This window comes from Cryptomeria japonica, chromosome 5 (assembly GCF_030272615.1).
Source record: "Cryptomeria japonica chromosome 5, Sugi_1.0, whole genome shotgun sequence".
NCBI classification, from domain to species: domain Eukaryota; kingdom Viridiplantae; phylum Streptophyta; class Pinopsida; order Cupressales; family Cupressaceae; genus Cryptomeria; species Cryptomeria japonica.
This window is the reverse complement of record NC_081409.1, coordinates 188,639,901-188,658,603: the sequence shown is the minus strand read 5'-3', so window position 1 is coordinate 188,658,603 and position 18,703 is coordinate 188,639,901. Positions and strand designations below refer to the sequence as shown.

The 18,703-nt window shown below is 35.0% G+C and overlaps 1 protein-coding gene across 1 annotated transcript in view; it reads left to right on the top strand.

The window, feature by feature from the left end:
* The window catches only part of LOC131060878 (kinetochore protein NUF2 homolog), a 52,520-nt gene extending 44,515 nt beyond the window's left edge, over positions 1-8,005 (top strand). The window contains exons 5-10 of the mRNA XM_057994289.2: positions 5,698-5,805; positions 6,171-6,224; positions 6,326-6,440; positions 6,561-6,718; positions 7,214-7,312; positions 7,486-8,005. Of these exons, the coding sequence (XP_057850272.2) occupies positions 5,698-5,805; positions 6,171-6,224; positions 6,326-6,440; positions 6,561-6,718; positions 7,214-7,312; positions 7,486-7,551 (600 nt within the window). The 3' untranslated portion in view covers positions 7,552-8,005. The remainder of the gene's footprint in view (positions 1-5,697; positions 5,806-6,170; positions 6,225-6,325; positions 6,441-6,560; positions 6,719-7,213; positions 7,313-7,485) is intronic.
* The last annotated feature ends 10,698 nt before the right edge of the window (positions 8,006-18,703 follow it).

Sequence of the window (18,703 nt, the reverse complement as noted above, 5' to 3'; positions counted from 1 at the left end):
TTTTGTATGCTGCTCTTAAACATTAATCATTGCTGCTTCATTTTTATATATAAGCGATATCTTTAAATCAGTGTTACCCGGGGACGTTTCGGGGACTTGGGGACGGCCAGGGGATGTTTCCCCCCGTCCCCAAATTGCCTTGTTTTTTTAGGGGATGTTCTCGAAACTGGGGGAGGCTTGCCCTAGCTCTGGGGGACATCCGTACGTCCCGGGGACGATTGGGACGTCCCCAATCCGTCTCGGGGATGGCCAGACGTCCCCCATTCTAAGGCCCTTAAAAAATATCAAAAAAATTAAAAAAGTTGTATTTTCAATTTTTTATTTAAATTTTCTTATATAGGCCCCTTATTAATTCAAATTGTTATTAAAAATAAAAAAAATTAAAAGATAACATTAATTAAATTTTAAATTTATTAATTTAATTCATAATTTTGACAATGAAACTATATGGCAGCAGTGTAGCCTTTGGGCATTTTGACACAGATTAGAAAATCGCCAAACTCGGCGAGTCAATAGAAAAATAACACCCAACGCGCAAGGGGCGCTGCCCCCAAACCCCCGTTGAAAAATATGGGGGGAAATTGTGTCGATAGAAGTAGGGAAAATTTAACCTCTGAGTCTATTGATATGCATATTAACAATTTGAATGAATTGAAATTCTGATTTATGAATGCATAATTGCATATTGTCTATTGAGTATTAACAATGTTGTATGTTCAGAATTTACATTCTAAAATGTTTTCAACTTTTCATAGTATCATACACATGCTATATCCATGTTTTATTGTATTCATATGAACATAATGTATGTATGCATGCTTTATCCATGTTTTCATATGAACATTTAGAATTTTGAAATTTTCCTATATGTTTTAAATCTTTCCTATATTTTATATAGCCGTCCCCTTTGCCGTTCCCCGCCGTCCCCAAATTTGGCAAAAAAAATTGCCATCCCGGAAATGCATCCCGCCGTCCCCTGCTGTCCCCGTCCCGGAAACTCGGGGTAACTTTGCTTTAAATATAATCATCGCTCTATACTTTTGTATTGCTGTGTCTGATCCATCATATTAAAAAGTGTATTTAGCAAATTATCACTACCACATTCTCTGAATTCAAAGATAGCCTCATATTCATCAAAGAAGATAATGGCAACATTCATTGCTCCATATCAATCGCTTATGTTTTATTAATCACTAACCATTAATAGTTTGTCTTTACACATAATTGCTGAGTTTATCTTAATCGCTGCTTTCTCTTCATTGTTTGTTTATATTAATTGCTTTTTAAACTATCTTCAAAACTTCTTTATCAATCAGCTTTTTGTCAATCAGAATTGATTTGCCATCATTTGTTGCCACCTCAATAATATTGTTACAATATTTCTTTAACATATTTTACGCATCCTTTATTGCTGCACATTATTACTTATTAATCATTTTATGTTTGGCATTTCTCCTCTTAATCAACAATGATTCATACTTGTAATGGTATGACTACAATCTGCTCTCTGTTTCCTCAGGCTGGCAGGAATGGTGCTCTGATACCAATTTTAATGTCTCTTTTCTGAATCACCTTAGATTTTGCCCACAAGAGATTAGAGTATCACGGTTCAGGTCTGATCTACTGCTTTATAAGAACTCCTGCTATGCGACGATGTTTTTATCATATGAAACCTACTTCCCTTATATTTTCCAATGTAAGGGAGGGTCACACCTCTTCATCATGTCTGCCCTTTGTAATGGTCACAACCTTTCACAATCACCACCCTTTCGAAAGAGTCACAACCCTTTGAAAGAGTCACAACCATCCTTTGGTAGAGTCACTTCCTTATTTACTTCCCATTCCTTACTTCTTCCATTGATTCTTCCTTGATTTATAGGCTCCATTCTTTTCCTCCTCCCTCTCCCCTCTCAAATGAGGTTCTCTTCCCCCTTTTATATCTCATGTTAGAGGGAGTCACAATTTTTCATTTCATTCCTTTTGACCATTCATTAACTTAATTAAATTTTATTTATATTTAATTTTATTCTTTTATATTTTAATTTTTAATTCTTTTTATTTTAATTTTATTATTAAATCCTATTTCAAAGTGGGGACATTACACTAGTTTGAATGCCCACTTTTGGAGGCAAACATTTTCTATTTTATTCAGTGTTCCACGACCGTTGGGGACAGGTTTCGGGGACGGGGGGACAAAGGGCCTAAGTTTGGGGATGGTAGGGTGGTGGTGCTGATATAATTATACATATACTTATGGTACTTGAAAAACTAGTTGTGAAAAGAAGTATAACAGTATAAGAATTACGTTTCAAATGAACTACAGGAAATTAGTAAAATTACAAAATAGCAAAATTTGAAATATTAAATCTAAATACAAAGATTTCTTGAATGCTAATTGCTAAATAAAATTTCAAATTTGACAAATGAAATTGTTAAATTGGAGATTTCTATTATTAAAATATCATATTAATATCTGATATCACAAAGTCTATAATGATGATTACATGATACATCATTATAATGAGTAGCAATAGCAATAGCATTACAAAAGACAAAATGACAAAATGCTCAAATCGCTCAAAATTAAAAAAAAAAAAGGATTTCAATTGCTTTTTGAGTCTGATGTGTTCGAACAGGAGACTCTTGCAAGTCTCCTTGCACCTTAAGAGACGTCCTGGAGTATCCCAAGGAGTCTTGGAGACGTCAGATGGGAGATGCTTGGGATTTTCCCAAGGAGACTTGGAGACGCCTAGAAGTTTCCCAAGGAGATGCTTGGGAGTCTCCCAAGGAAACTTGGAGACGTAGAGACGTTTCCCCGTCTCTGACGGAGCTCCGGTGGTGGTGGCGAGACGGCAGGAGACGTTGCGTCCTGGTCCCATAAACATTCCCGTCTTCGAGATGCGACCCAAAAGGGGGGGGGAACGCATCCCCATGGAACACTGATTTAATTAATATTTTGAAGTCCCTTATCTCCCATTTGGACGCACCTCTAGGTATTAATTCAATTAACTTTTAAAATCCTTATATCTCCCTTTTAATTTTTAATTTCCCACTTTTTAAAAATAGCTTATGAGGGTGGGACCCTCAATAAACTTACTTCATAATAATTAAGATAAGCGAAATATATTTAATTTTCACTTAAGATTCCATGTTATTTAATTATAAAGCCTTGGACTCCATTATAATATAAAATTATGTCCAAACCGATAGACGCCCCCTGAGTTCCTTATCTGCTTACCCATTGACCTGTGGGAACTTGATTGACTAGGCTAATGGTTCACCCTGCTGATTGGTTAGGAAGGGGACATTACAGTTTGCCCTTCCCAAAATTGCTTGTCTTCAAGCAATTTCAGCTCTGGATGTTGTAAAATTTGTTCACTCTCTCAAGTTGCATCTTTTACTGGCAAATCCTTCTACTGGACCTATTTCTGAAGGACTTTCTCTCTAAAATCAATAATAGCATTGTTTATCAAGATCAACTTCTCCTCATCCAATGGTGGTAACACAGCTGAAGGAATCACATTGTGTCCAAGTGCCTTCTTGAGTCTGGATACATGGAAAACATTATGCACTCGGTTGTTAGCTGGTAGCTCAAGCTCGTAAGCAATCTCCCCAATCCTCCTGGTAACTCTGAATGGGTCCATAAAATCTTGGCTTGAGCTTCTTGGCCCCACTCTTCTTGAGAGTAAACTGTCTGAATGGCTGCAACCTGAGGTACACCATGTCACCAACCTCAAAATGATGCTTTGTCCTCTGTTGATCAGCGTACAGCTTTTGCTGATTCTGTGCTTGTTGCAGGTTCTCCTTCAAGATTTTCATGATGTCTTGACTTTCCTGTAACAAGTCCTTCGCTCTAGGCATTCTGTTGTCCCAATGGCCTTGTGATCTTATGACTTGCATTTTTGTTGGTAGTGGAAGGTTGCACAATCCCACTCGCTGGTAGTTTACTGACATTGGGTTTCTCTAGGCTCAATTTGTGTATTTTCTGCTATGTTCTTTCTGTATTCCATACTGAATTCTTCTTTTCATCAAAACCTTCAGTTTGGGAAGCTCTATGAATGTTTGTGCATAAGAAAAATACTTAAATGTGTACATAAATAGTTGAAAATTTTTAATCATTCTTAGACTACTTAGAATCTGTGTTCATGAGCCAGAAATGGATTTGTCCCGTTTAATCATGTATCACTTTCATTATGATTTTATAAATTGATTTCTATTTGAAAATGGATCTGACCATATTGTTGATTCGTGCTTCTGATTTTTTGATATTGGTACCAAGAAGTTCAATTAGAGTCTCTATTAGATCATCGACTGTGGACCCATTATATCCAGCTTGATGGCCTCTTAGAAGGCTTGGGATAAGCCAAGGGGAAGCTGTATGATCTTGGGTCCTCTCATTTTTTAAGTAATAACTTTAATCTTATCCTTGAATATCAGGGCTGCTAGTGCTAGTATTGTTCTTCTCCTTAACAACATATGGTACAATACACGACTAATGAGTTGCACTAGGAGAGATTTCATTCTCAATATATAGACATGCACCTGCAGATGCTAGATTATGCCAGCATGGGTAATTACAGGTGGAAGTTACCACATAGCATGCACAATTGCAAGTCGAGAAATGCACAAATACAAGCATACAAATTTATAAGTTAAATATTCCACAGACAAAAATGAGAGGAAGCACGTGCAATATTCCACACAAAGGCACAAAGAGAAAGTAGTAGTATATTTTCTCATTTTGATGTTTATAGGTTTTCTGACAGTTTCTTCAAGGGCTACTCCTGTTTGCATGCATTGAGGATCATGCACCATGGAATGCTTCAATTCAATCTCCATAAAATTAAAAATCACCATCCTGGTTTCTAGCTATTCAATCTTGTTTTGTTCCTCTGTTTCATTCCTTCTTCCCATCTATCCACATACAGAAAGAGAACAAGGGCTCTTTATCTCAACCTGCAAAAACTTGTTTTCATGTTGCATTTTCCATCAAGAAATTGATGTTTACTCATTAGTTACACGGAACGGGAAAACAATTGAGAGTGGGTTAAAAGCAGCAAATTCTACAAACACATATATTCAAGGGGAGTTAAGAAATGATATGCAAAAAATCTATCTTTTCTGGAATCAACTTTTTTCTTCAACTGTGATGTCACAGTTGATTGTAGGACACACCAGAACTAAAGATGTCTAGTTCTGGAATTCTAAAAATCTAATATGTAGCTGACAAACCAAGAACATTTTTGTGTCTGTTTATAAAGAGAGGCTTCAATACAAGTAGCAAATTGAGGTTTATAATTGTTAGCTATGTCCCAGGGCCTTTCCATATGAATCTGAAAGCAGTCTGATTATTTCTCTGGATGTCACTCTGTTTTTAGCAGCTAGGATAAGCTTATATCATTCAATAATTGAACTGCATGTAAATTGCTTTTAATTGTTATATGTCGTATGGTAATCCTATGTATTTATTTTGTTTCTTAGAGAAATTAATGGTTATGGTAAGATTTACAATATTCTCATTTCCAACAATTTATATAATTATAGTGATTTTGGATTTAAATTCTTTTTCAGGAGTTTTTATATAGTTTGGGAATTGTGATATTACAGTAGATATTGAGTTAGTTTCGACATCAATACCAGCAACTTAATGTATTTAATCTATGTTGCTATTGGTGCTTTCTATTTCATTGTGTGTAGAAAGCTTTGGAAGAAAAGAGGGCCCTCAAAACAGAACTAGAAATGAACGTTGAGTCTGCAATGGAGTCTTATCAAAAGTGGAACACTACAAATGGAGCTTACACAAAGGTAAAGCTGATATAGCTAAGCATGTTTTTTCACTTAATTAATTTATTTTTTGATAAATAAGTATCACTATATAATATTTGTTGAATAAAATTCGTTACTACTACTCTGTTGTATATTTATATGCATATAAAACTTTGTATAATGAAATTGTTTACTTTTGAGGAAATCAATGGTTTTAACTTTTGTCTGTTTCTGGTTGGAGATTATTTTAGTTTATTCATGCCTCTTAGAAAATTATGATTTGTATGGTTGTTCCATCAAATTGAGTTATTTCTTTCACAACTGTTATTTTGTTTCCATGTAAAGTTTTGGAACATCCAGTGCACTGGAATTGTCATGAGTATGTGACTTTTGCCTTCTTTCAGGCACACAACAAAGTGAGGAAGAGTTTGGCCCTAGTGCAGGCCCTGCAGGAGCAGGTTTGCTCCCTTTAAATACACACACACAGCAATAGAAATTCTTGATTCAGATTAAACTAATGATTGGCAAGTAATGCTGTCTCCTTACTATCTCTTCCCAGATAAATTCGTTCAAAACTGTTGAGAAAGATGTTAAATCGCATAAGGCAAAACTGAAAGATGCAGAGAAGGAAGATTGGGCACTTGAAGCAAAGAGAGTTGAACTTCAATTGGAAGGTATTTAAAGTCAATGTTTTTGTATTGCTGGGAAATCATAATAGTTTTAGAATCACTATAGTTAATCGGTGGAAATAGACCGCATCCTTTTAGCTTGTTTACTTTATTTTCTCTTTATAGTGGAACAATTGGAGAGGGCAATAAAAAACATAGAATCAGAGAAGGAGGTAAAGTGTGCAGAAGCAGAAAAGGAACTTGATGCTTTGAATGCACAGTTGGCTCCCAGATTGCAAGAACTTGAGCGAGCAGAGAAAAAACTGGCTGAAAAGTTTGCTGAGGTATATGTTTGATCTCTTTTCTCTTCTGATATGTTTAATACCTCCTTGTGGGGCGACCTTTGGCTTAGATACCATGAGGAAGGGGAATCTCTTCCCTCTTGACACCCAGGACTTGCACCTAGCCAAAATGTTTACCTAGATGTGTGTTTCCAGGTAGATATTTGATTTTTGTTGTTGTTGTTGTCGATAAGATTAATATCTCCCAGACGGGACCCTTTCCACTTGGATGCCACACCCAAGAGTCATCTCCTGTCATGTACATCTTGGACTTGCACCTGGCTTCATCTGTTGGGTATGCCACTCTCAGAATTGGGTGTGGTAGTTTAACTGATTCAACATTTAACAATGAACATGTAACATTTTTATCATGTGACATGTCTATTGGCAGTTTGAAGTTTGAACACAGGTCTCCATTGTGAATATCAGTTTGAACACAGGTCTCGATTGACATGTTCTAAGTATTTGGATGACAATTAGTGAATATCTGTTTTGCAGGCAGAATTCATTAGGAAAAGGAGAATAGCAGAAGTGTCTGCCAGCAAAGAAACAGTTCTCAGTAAATTGGTCAACAAGCATGCTACATTGAGTGAAAAGGTTACATATTGCTCAAGTGCTTGGATGTGCATAACTAGCCATTAGTTATATTTATGTTTCTTTTCCAATAGCAATCAGTATGTGAAGATTCCAAACATTTTGAAATATAAGAAAATGTCAAAAAAGGTCAGGGATTTAATAGACTGTCTGACAAAAATATGCTTCTTGAACAGTTGGAAAAGTACAATCAAGCAATGTTAGAGGCATTTGACCAACATTGTGGCAAGGGGGATGCTTGACAGCATGGTGATAAATCAATGCTTTCTGAGATGTGGCCTTATTATCTGGTTATTGAATAACCCGTACAGGATGCTTGGACCTACCAGCCAGTGAATTGAAAAGCATACAAGTTTTCATATGATGATAAACATGGTGTATTCAAGCTATCTTGAATATAGAAAATCTACTCCTCTAGCCATAAGTCATCAGCTTCATCCACTGTGAGCACAACTTAGTTTTGCATTGACCATGCATTACTGATGTATAATTTGATTATGTAAATAATGAGGGAAAGCTGAATTTAATTTTGCATTGAGCATGCATTGCTGATGTATAATTTGATTATGTAAATAATGAGGGAAAGCCGAGCTGAAATGCGAACTGACTTCTAGTATGAGTTGTTGAATTGAAGTTAATAGGTAATTAACTATTAAATTCATTTTACAAAAAAAAGATTAATATACTAATAACCAACTCACACTGATTGGAATCTTGAGTTACTAAAGCATCTCCCAGTTTTATATAATCTAAAAGTGGGAACAAACTAATAGTTTTCAAGAGCTGCCTATGTTTGCCCAATGCAAACGTTTTGATTGTAAAACTATTGCTGCAAATTAATCTCCATCCAAGGGTACCTTTAAGAGTATCTGTGGGCAAGGAATTAATCGTGTTTGTTGGTGCCACAAATCTGTGTTGATTCATGGCTCTTTTGACATAACTTTTTGCTTTGGTTGTTTAACAGCTTTTGTGCATAATGTAAATAGTATAACTTGAGAGGTCTTTTACACATGGTTTGTAGTTAAAATTTGTAGCTTGACATTGTAGTATGCTGCCTTTTCATAGTGGAAATTTCTTGCTTTGCATTTTGGTTTATTGCTAATGAAATTTGTAGCTTCACATTAGTTGGCATCTATTTATGGAGTGAATTTGTAGCTTGGCACTATGTTATGACACCCGTTTTGGGTTAGTGTTATTTTGCTTTTGGTTTCATTGTGTAGGATTTGTTTGCATCAATGTTTCAAACCACTTGCAATCACCCCTTTTGTAGCCTTTCATTTAGTTTTGCAGCTCTTCACTTCAGCCAATAAAAAATTTACTTTGTGTGAACCTCTTGGGTCGGCTCACTCATTCTTGGTGTTGCTTTAGGAAGCCCAGGTGATGAGTTTGATTAACTTATAAATGTGATGTGTGGTGTGGGGTCCATTACACATTTGCTTAAAAGGTTATGGGGGGCTTGCTCGTTCAACGAGTTTAGCTCAAGGTCATTGTGCCAACTTGTCAATTCTCGTCGGTTAAAAAATAAAACATTACTTTGTATGAAGTATAAGTCTGATTAGGAAAAATAGTCACTTTGCATGAAAATGAGAGGCAATTAATGGTACACTGATAGTTATGTTCAACATTTGCAAATTCTTGAAAGTGGATGATGCCACGTCTTCTATGGGGCATTGTACTTTTGCCCACATTTTAATCGAAATTGACATCTATTCGCCTCTCTTGAGGGATGTGGTTCTAATGGTTGGCGATAGGCCATGGATGCAACCGTTGGATTTTGAGGGCCTCCCCTTTTGTTGTCAGAAATGCTATTCAATAGGTCATTTTGTTGCAGACTATTCTCTTCCAGGTCATAGGGGTGCCACTACTTGGTGAAAGAATGCTATTGCTGATTATTTAACGGTCAATGTTTTTGGATCTGATTTTGTTGATTCCTTCCATGAGGATGATGTCTCCTCTTGGGAGAAGTTGTGCCCCTCACTATTGCTGAAGCTCCTATTGATCCTCTTATTGTGGCCTCTTTTGTTCTTGAGGCCCCCACCGCAACTTTTGTTTTGCAGCCTCGATCTACTCTTGTTGGACTTGCTTCTAGTGTTGTTTCTCGTTGTAGCTTGTTGTTGTTCTGCAACAGTCTCTTGCTGTTTAGTTGTAGCACTTCGTTGACACTATTGATTGTAACCTTGTGGGGTCCTTGATTGATCTCTCTTTTGGTGGTCCTAATGACAATGTCGCTTGGACAGTGGTTTCTTGTAGGTGGAAGAAGTTTTCTCCCCTCCCCCAAACCCGCCTTTGTTTGGGTTTAGGTGTCTCTCCCCTTGATTGGGGTTTTGGGTATTTTTCGGTTTGATAGGGTTTTATTTGGCCTGTTTGATTGTGTTTTGTTTCTTACTGCTTTTGTGGTGTTGTTTTTTGAGCCAACATCTTATATTTTGGTGTTGTTTGTGTGTTGTTGATAGTCTTTGACTATGTTAAGGGTTAGTGCCCTAGTTAACATTGCTTTACTAATAAAAAACATTTGTAGATTTTTAATTAATGGTACACTGATAGTTATGTTCAACATTTGCAGGGTCAACACCCTTGTTTTGCTGCTTTTAAATATCAAAACATTTGCAGATTTGTAATAAATACTTTAATCCAAGGTTTGGATGACCAATTGTTTGGATTCATATGACATTTAAGTCATGGGTGGTTTGAGATCAATCGCTTGGCAAAGTGTGAATCAATAGCGATGTGGCCACAACACACCAATCCATTGTTTATTCTATATTCTTGATGTACAAGTTTGAGGTAATTGTGTTCATTTTAGATTAGATTTCTCATTTAAGAGGCATTCTTCATTGTGGTCTCAAATTTGAAATATCATTTGCCAATATATTTATTTATGACTTCATTTTTGTAATTTCTCGGTGCTTATGGATTCTAAGTTTTATTTTAATCATCCTCTAGCACAACTTTCTACATCATTTTATTGTAAAATAGAAGAAATTGAATTACATTGCTAATAATTATTTTCCCTAGGGAAAGACTTTTTACTTTTGTATGACGTCGAAGGGAACTTCAGTTTGAGGCTAACTTTGTGTGATCTACTACTAGGTTTTATTTGAAGTTTAACACATGTTTTACGATTTAGTAAGGTAAAAAATAGTCACTGGTATGCTATTTCAAAAGAGAATAAGATGATGAAAATGGAGTGCAAAGTTGTAGGAAGTTTTAGATGAGGATGATGATGATGTAGATGGAGCAAATATGATGCTTATGAGGTTGAATGTGTTTGTTGTTGGGATGAGGTCAATCCTTTGGAACATTTGGGTGGAAGCTTAGAGATGCACAAGATGCTATGTTAGTGTCTCATATGCATATGACTTATGGGATTCTTGTTTCTTTTGGCTTTGTTTGAGGCCTTTATAGGGAATTTCTTCTTTGTTGCAATCAGGTGCCTTGTGGTGTCTTTCTTTGTGTAAGGTATTCCTTTTGTAGAGTTGTGCACTAGAGAGTAGGGTTGGTTTTTTTTGAGAGGAACTTCTTTGGTGTAGTCCATTGGTATGCATGACCTTGATGCCTTTGCTAAGGTTGTGGCATCCTCTTATTTTTGTTTTGCAAGACAAGGAGCTTGTTCTAGCTATGTTTTTTGAGTAGGTTGTGGACAATACGAAGGCTTGTGTAGAATTGAACTTTGAACAATGTGATTGATAGGGTTCCAAAAGGTTGAGGAGCTCTTTGGATAGGAAGTTTCTTGGTGCTAAAACTAATATAAATGTTTTCAAAGATTCGACTTGAAGAAAGGGATAAATTTGTGGCTAGATTGTTATGTCTTCTTAGCCTTTGGGTTTCATCTTGGATTCCCTTTCTTTTTGGATGATTGTGCTTGGACTCTTTTGGGTGGGTTGTTCCTTGATAATGTGGGGTTATGCCTTAAATGATGGTTTTTGGGTGTTTGATTGAGGAGTTATTATCTTAAGTAGGTTCTTGTTTGGGTCAAGCTTTAAGGATTGCTCTAGGAATATTGGGATGAGGAAGTGTTTATTGGCATTGTTAGTTTGATCAGGCAACTAAACTGAATTGATTTAGTGACCAAATAAAAAAGTGCCATTTTTAGTTTGTGTCAATGTGGAAATTGGCAAGAAGCGTCCTTCATTAATCATTATCCTCTAAATTGCATATGTGGGGTGTAACAATTTGCACTTGAATACTCCTTGATTGTGTGCTATAATTGCAACAAAATGAGACATGTTGCAAGTTGTATGAATTGTCACTGAAAATATTTTTGGGTGGAGGTCTATTTGATTCCATCTCAACCTCAATTTAAAGTCTCGAAGTATATCGAGTGCTGTATCTTGGAGGTTTCCTAATTATTGACTTTAGCTCTTTAAGATGGTGTGCCTATCTGTAGGGGAATGGTGTCAACCTAGTGGTGTTTCCAATTGTTTGCCTAATTGTCTCTATAAAATAACCATTTCTAATGCTCAATACTCTCAAATTAGTGGCTAATGAACATGAGACAAAATTGGCTATGCATGCACCAAAAGGGCTTGGACAAGACAATTTTTTGACATTTGATAATTAAATTTTAAAAAAAAGTACAATGTCAAAAAACTATCTTGTCCAGGCCCTTTTGGTGCCTGCATAGATAGCTCTACATGAGAATGAACTTGTTCTCCTTTGTACTTTAGGTATTGCAAGACGTAGGGGGTTACCCTTATCTCAATATTGATGGATTTAACCTTCATTATACTAGGATATTGTTATAGTAGAAATGTTCTCACAAATTTTCACCAAAAAGGGTTAAATCTACTTAGAAGTGGCTAGGTTCTTGGAGAGTTTCTCGTTATCGGCTATAAGAACATATATAAATAAAAAATAACTTACAAAAACATAAAAACATTCAAATGATTTATATTTCAAAATTTTGGTTCTAAATGGACAAAATGAATTTATGATTGATGTTTATTTAAGGTACAAAGCTAAATGTTTCCTTGCAAGTGTCTCTTTCGAACATTTAAATTTGATTTCAATGGATATAAGTACTAGTGCCTTACACTAATACATCCAACAAAATGAATTCTTCATAGCTCTTCTTACAAATCCTCAATGTAAATACACAGTTCTTTTTATCCCTCATAAATCAATTTAACCTATTACTTGAATATGAGTAATGAACAAAATATGCAAACACAAGAAATTTCCATAGATAAACTCAAAGACCCTTTTTTTTTATTATTTATGAACAAGAGCATATACACGTTGAAGACAACTATGAAAAAATCATGCCATTCATATTAAACAGTCTAAATTGAAGACATGTGATACATGCAAAATTCTCTTATGTGACTCAAAATATGACCTCTCAACAAAAACACCCACCCAAAAAGGAAAATTCAGAAATCATTTTACAATATTACAAGTCTCTTATATTAATAAAACATATCAGCCTAAAACGAAATTATATGGCTCATTTATATCTTTCTAGTTACATTTGAACTTTTCATTTAATAAAAGTTGCTTGAGCACTTGTGCCCTTTACAAGATATGATATTTTAAAAAAAAATTCCTTGGATCAATTGTAGTTGTTGGAAAAGACCAAGATCAATGTTGACACTACCATCTTAGCTAGATGATAAGCCAAATCTATTTTATTGCTAGAGAACTGCCAAAACTTGGTATTCTGTTGAATTAAATGTTGATTGTCGAAGCATGATGATCAATTGACATGTAAATATACCTTTATTCATTGTATTTCTCTATCCGGGTTGCACACATCATTTTAGAAGGCCATCGGAAAGAGAGTAATTTAGTTATCCTTTCATTATGTATAGTATATTTTGCATAGTCTCCTTGGTGAAGTTGTCAAGATTTATCTTTGAGGCAAATAACTCATCCAATGCGTTATTCAATAAATTCATGTCAAGTTTTTCATTAACATATATGAATGAGGATAGGGTAGACAAAAATATCGAATTCTCCTATCCACTAATTCAATGACTTGATTATCCCATTACCATCCAAAATGTCTAGCATAATTCTTTTCTCTAAAGAGATTTTAGGCAGAATAATAGAAGCAGTAAAAATCAAACATAAGAAAATAAAATGCTTCTTTATTTTTCAATCAAATGTAACACTTAAATAGGAGCTTAATCTCCTACATTACAGGAACCACTCCCTAATTATATGAGTTGCTCTAACAATTCACACACCTATAATCTCTCGTATAACTAATAATACATATTATCCTCTAGCATTCTAATAGATCACACTAACAATATCATATGCTAACAATAATATTAAGTTGTTTGTTAACAATTTTACAGTTAACCTAAATACCTATGTGAACACTAATTCCCAACACCCCCCTTTAGTGTGAACATGGGGAGAAAGTACATCACAATACTTGACCGCATTCAGTAGCTCATAAAAAATATAAGGTAAGAGTAGGGACATACACATCTACTCATGTCAAGCAATAGTGGAACTAGCCTCACTAAGCTTAGTGTACATTCATCTAAGGATAGGGACACACACATCTACCCAATGGAACCGAGGATAGGGACTAACACATCCACCCAAGGTATTACAATATGCTTGGAGAGGGACAAACACATCTATCCAAAATCAAGATTATGAACAAAGACACTCACATTTTCTCACAACAATTATGATTGGGGACACACACATCCAATCATAATCACCAACTCTTGTGATTGGAGACAAACACATCCAATCATTTACGTCATCTTGTGAATGGGTACAAACACATTCATTTGAAAATAACCAACAATAGTGATTGCGGACAAACACATCCAATCACTTACATCATCTTGTGAACGAGGACAAACACTACCATTCACAAACAACCAAGAATTGTGATTGGGGACTTACACATCCAACAACAACATAAAAAGTTTGAGAACCAAGTCATCATTGTTGCGTATGTAGCCACCATTATAGATCATTTCCACTCTAATCACAAATGATATGAGACGGTTGCCATTGGCACCTAGAAACCAATCTTAGCTTTAGTTATTTTGGCACAAATAGTTTTATCACTAATGCAATTTCATGGCCTCGTTGTTAGTGACTAACGAGAGGTCGTTGAATGTCCTCTAGCTTCATGTGCCTCCATCATCCAATATATTTGCTATTTAATTGGAAAACTTGGTTCATGGACTTGGGGTTACAATGCCCCCCACAAAATGGATGTCATGTACAAGAGAGAGTGCAACCAATTAAAATTGAAATAATGTTTTTATAATTTTTGACACTTTTGATGACATGGCCATTAATGACTTGTGTAAATGAACCCTACTACTTGACTTTTAAAATAACACATAAATATATCTATAAAAATTAATACAAATTTTTGAAACATTCAATCTACGAGTATAGGCTCTAAGAGACTAAATAAAACATTTTTCTACATTAAGAGTTGAGAGAATTTGACTTGCTTGAACAAAATAGGATGTCCAAAAGCTTTTATTCCACCAACCATAATTGCAAGTTGCTTCCTTTCTCTATGCTTTTTTGGTTTGAGATTTTTGGTACATATCTGAAGTGAGAATTGCTACAACTTGAGTGTGAGAACTTGTTCTAATTGGCTCTAATATTCAGCTAGTGACTAAGGTTGTTGTAGCTCATTACACTATAGATAATTTCTTCTTCAAGATTAAATAAAATGCCACCCATAGGGAAATGAAGCACAACAAAACTAGAAGATTGATAAATAATATTACCCAAAACAAACCAATACCATGTGAAAAAATGACTTACTTTATATGGGACATTTATTGACCAAAACACTCTCCATTAATGGTCCTAGTGCCTCCACTTATTCAGATAGGAAAGACCACGTTGCAACTAAAAATTGATGGCTATGGTGCTGCCGCTAGTGGTGTGATACCTCCATGATTTCAATGTCGAGAGAATGAATTCATAATTATCTTTTAACCTTGCAGTTACTATAAACTCTTCATTTGTAGGATCCACTAGAGAATCAAATTAATCAATAACAACTACACTCTCTATTTCAACTAGAACTTATGTGGCTTGAGTGGAGATGAGATTGATGATGGCTGGCATAGTTTTGCAACATCCAATAATTCCTTCTTTTGTTCTTTCACCAAGATATGGCTTGTGAATTCCGTCAACAAAGAAATACATTGGATGAATTCCCTACACACTATACTTACCTACCAGATCTTTTTCCTCTATAGCATCAACTTTTTAGCAAAGCAAATTATCCTTTCAAAACCCTTGTAGCAAAAGCACACTCAAGACCCAAAGCTTGGCAATTCTCACACCAAGGCACATCAAATTTGACCATAACAAAATGATTTTTTCAAAACAAAATGTCTCTAATGTTATAGGAAGCAATATTCTAATTGAAATCATGCACATGTCCACATACCAAACATTGCCTCCAAGTATTCAACCAATTCTATTTGGCTTATGGTTTTGAATCACTTTAGATAATACTGGTGACACATTCATGCTGCAACCATATCACGTCCATCTTCCGCTTCAAACTGCTCATACAATATTCATAATCATTTCAAACAATTTTGTGTTTATTCTATTTCTCATCTTTCCAGAATATAATTTTTTATTTTCATTTAGTATCAAGGAAGATATAGGAAATTTTTGGATGCCTTGCTCTCATACGATGAAGAGATTGTAGGCAGAATAATAGAAGTAGTGAAAATCAAACATAAGATAATACGTTGCTTCCTTATTTTTCAATCAATTGGAACACATATGTAGGAGTTTAATCTCCTACATTATAGGAACCACTCCCTAATTATATGAGTTTTTCTAACAACTCACACATCTATATTCTCTTGTATAACTAATAATATATATTCTAACAATAATATTAAGTTGTTTGTCAACAACTTTATAGCTAACCTAAATGCCTATGTGAATAGTGATTCCAAACATTCTCTACATTTTCAAATATATGCAACTTATCCTTTATTTGTTTTATCAAACTTTGTCACTTACACAATAACTTCTAGTATAATCATACCGTTAGCTCTTATAAGATCCTTAGGGACTTCTAGATCAAACTTTGCACAATTGTAAACTTACTTCATGATTGTAATCTCGAGAGTCCACATATGAGATATCCATTTCAAAATCTCCCTATCTTGCATATTATTTACATAAGATGAATTGAAATCAGAATAAGCTTTCCTTGCGCCATCAAGTTTGCTTATTATTTTGGACAACCCATAGTCTATCTTGTCATTGACTGTATTATCAATTCTTTTCATTTTCTATTCCTTGGCCTCTTACATTTGCTCCTTCAATTTCTCAATTTCTACAGTCAAGGCCCCCCTCTCTAGGGTTGATGGCTTTGTAGATGTAGAAGGTGTAGAAACAATTGGTATTGTTGCACTTGAAGGCGAGGGTTGGAGTGATTTCATCTGATTTAACTCAACAACTACCTTCACATATTGCTCAAGCAATCTATCAAAATTCGCTCGCAAATATTTTGCTATTGCTTCACTGAAAAGAGTTATATTCATTATAAGGGATGCAACTTGGGGTATAGTAGTATCTAATGATATCTTTACAATGAGATTCTTGTTAAGTATTGAATACTATTCACCACCTTTGGCTTATTTGTATTAGGAGCCATTCCCTAGATTTTCAAGGTTTCAAACTTGGTACTAAACATTGAACCAAAGAAAGCTTCCTTAACTTTCTATTCCATAGGAAACACCCGTCATCTCATTTTCAAATCACGTATTCAAGGAAATTGTAGAAGAAACATCGCAATCTAGGAGCAATAGTAAACCACTACTTTCTACTAATTTTCTTCCATCTTCAGGAGTGTGATCTTGCAAATATCAAGGATCACTTCCTCCAATACCGTTTGGGAAATATCCTCATGTTGTGAAGGGTTTGCCTCCATTGTGGCTTTGTTAAACCTTTCTTAGAACTCATCTTTCTTTATCCTCAACACAAAATCCATGAACTTCAAGGTCTTTGCAAAATCACCATCTACATAATTTATGAGCAAGCTAGAGCTCTTATATCATTAATGCCATCACTGCTATACTTGAGATTTATCTCCATCATACTCCTTGGCATTCTAATAATCATGAATCTTGGGGGAAAAGATATGGGCTAATTAACCTCCGGTTCTTCCCCAATTATATTTTCTACAACATGTTTAGTCTCAACTACCTCCACAACACCTATTGTATACTCAACAAGCTTCCTTTTCTTTTGAGGTTGTTCAAAATGAGAAATAAAAGCTTGAGATTTCTCCTATTGAACATATCCACTCACCACAAGCTCCGTTTTCTTTGAATTAGAAACATATGGTGGAATAACAATATAAGGAACCCTCTTTGATTGATATGCATGCCTTTCCTCTATTGCAGGAGGCTTTCAAGTGGGTGCATCAATATTTTCCAACATTTTCTATATACTAAGGATGCGATCCTTTGTTTTTGCAAGAGCACTAGGATAATTTACATGCTATCTTCTTCTTTGCTCTTCTCCTTTCATTATACCAACTCATTTGATTCTTCTATTATTTATCTCATTAATTATTAGAAATTTCTAATGACATCTTCATATAAAAACTTATGAAGAAATGGAGTCCTCTTGATGCTTTGTCAGACTTGATTAATGAAAATTTCAAGATCAAATATCCTTGTAGGCTAAACCCTATTCTATAGGATTGCAAAATTAGTTGGGTTTAATTGGATCATTTTTTATTTGTAGCAATGAAATAAAATAATTTTGTGGAAGTAGGGAAGAAATATCCCTACTTCCCCACTTCTTGGAAAATGCTTTGGAGAAATATGTGATCTCAACCTACAACCATATATCATTATAGCTATGGTGTTGGTATGCAAATACCAATCTCCCCAATGGTGCTAGATTCATAAATCAGTTACTCTCTCATTTGGTCTCAATAAATCTATGATTTCCTTTGACAATCTAACCTCCTCCTCTCCCAAGAAATTCAAAACTCTCCTAACAAAACATTCTCAAAAAATCACATAGTTTGTATTATTGCAATGCTTGTCCCAAATATATGTCCAACATTGGATAGGGAGAGAAACACCTGAGTTGTCAACATCTAGTATCTGCAAAGATTTATGCCACACCTTGCTTCTAGTATATAAGAACATATGCTATAGTAGGGAATGCCATAAAAAAAATTACCTACTTATCATTTTCCATAATGTTGACTGTTTGTGCATATTATCTGTAATAAATATAACATAATCATATTCACTACTGATCATTGGATCCTACATATCTATTAGCATATACATGAGGTGAATGGACATTTTTGTTTTAGCATCTTCACCCAATACTTCACACAAAGTGTGCTATTTATTATAAAGTAATCCTCAAGTGGATCAATACTCAAAGGCTGAACTT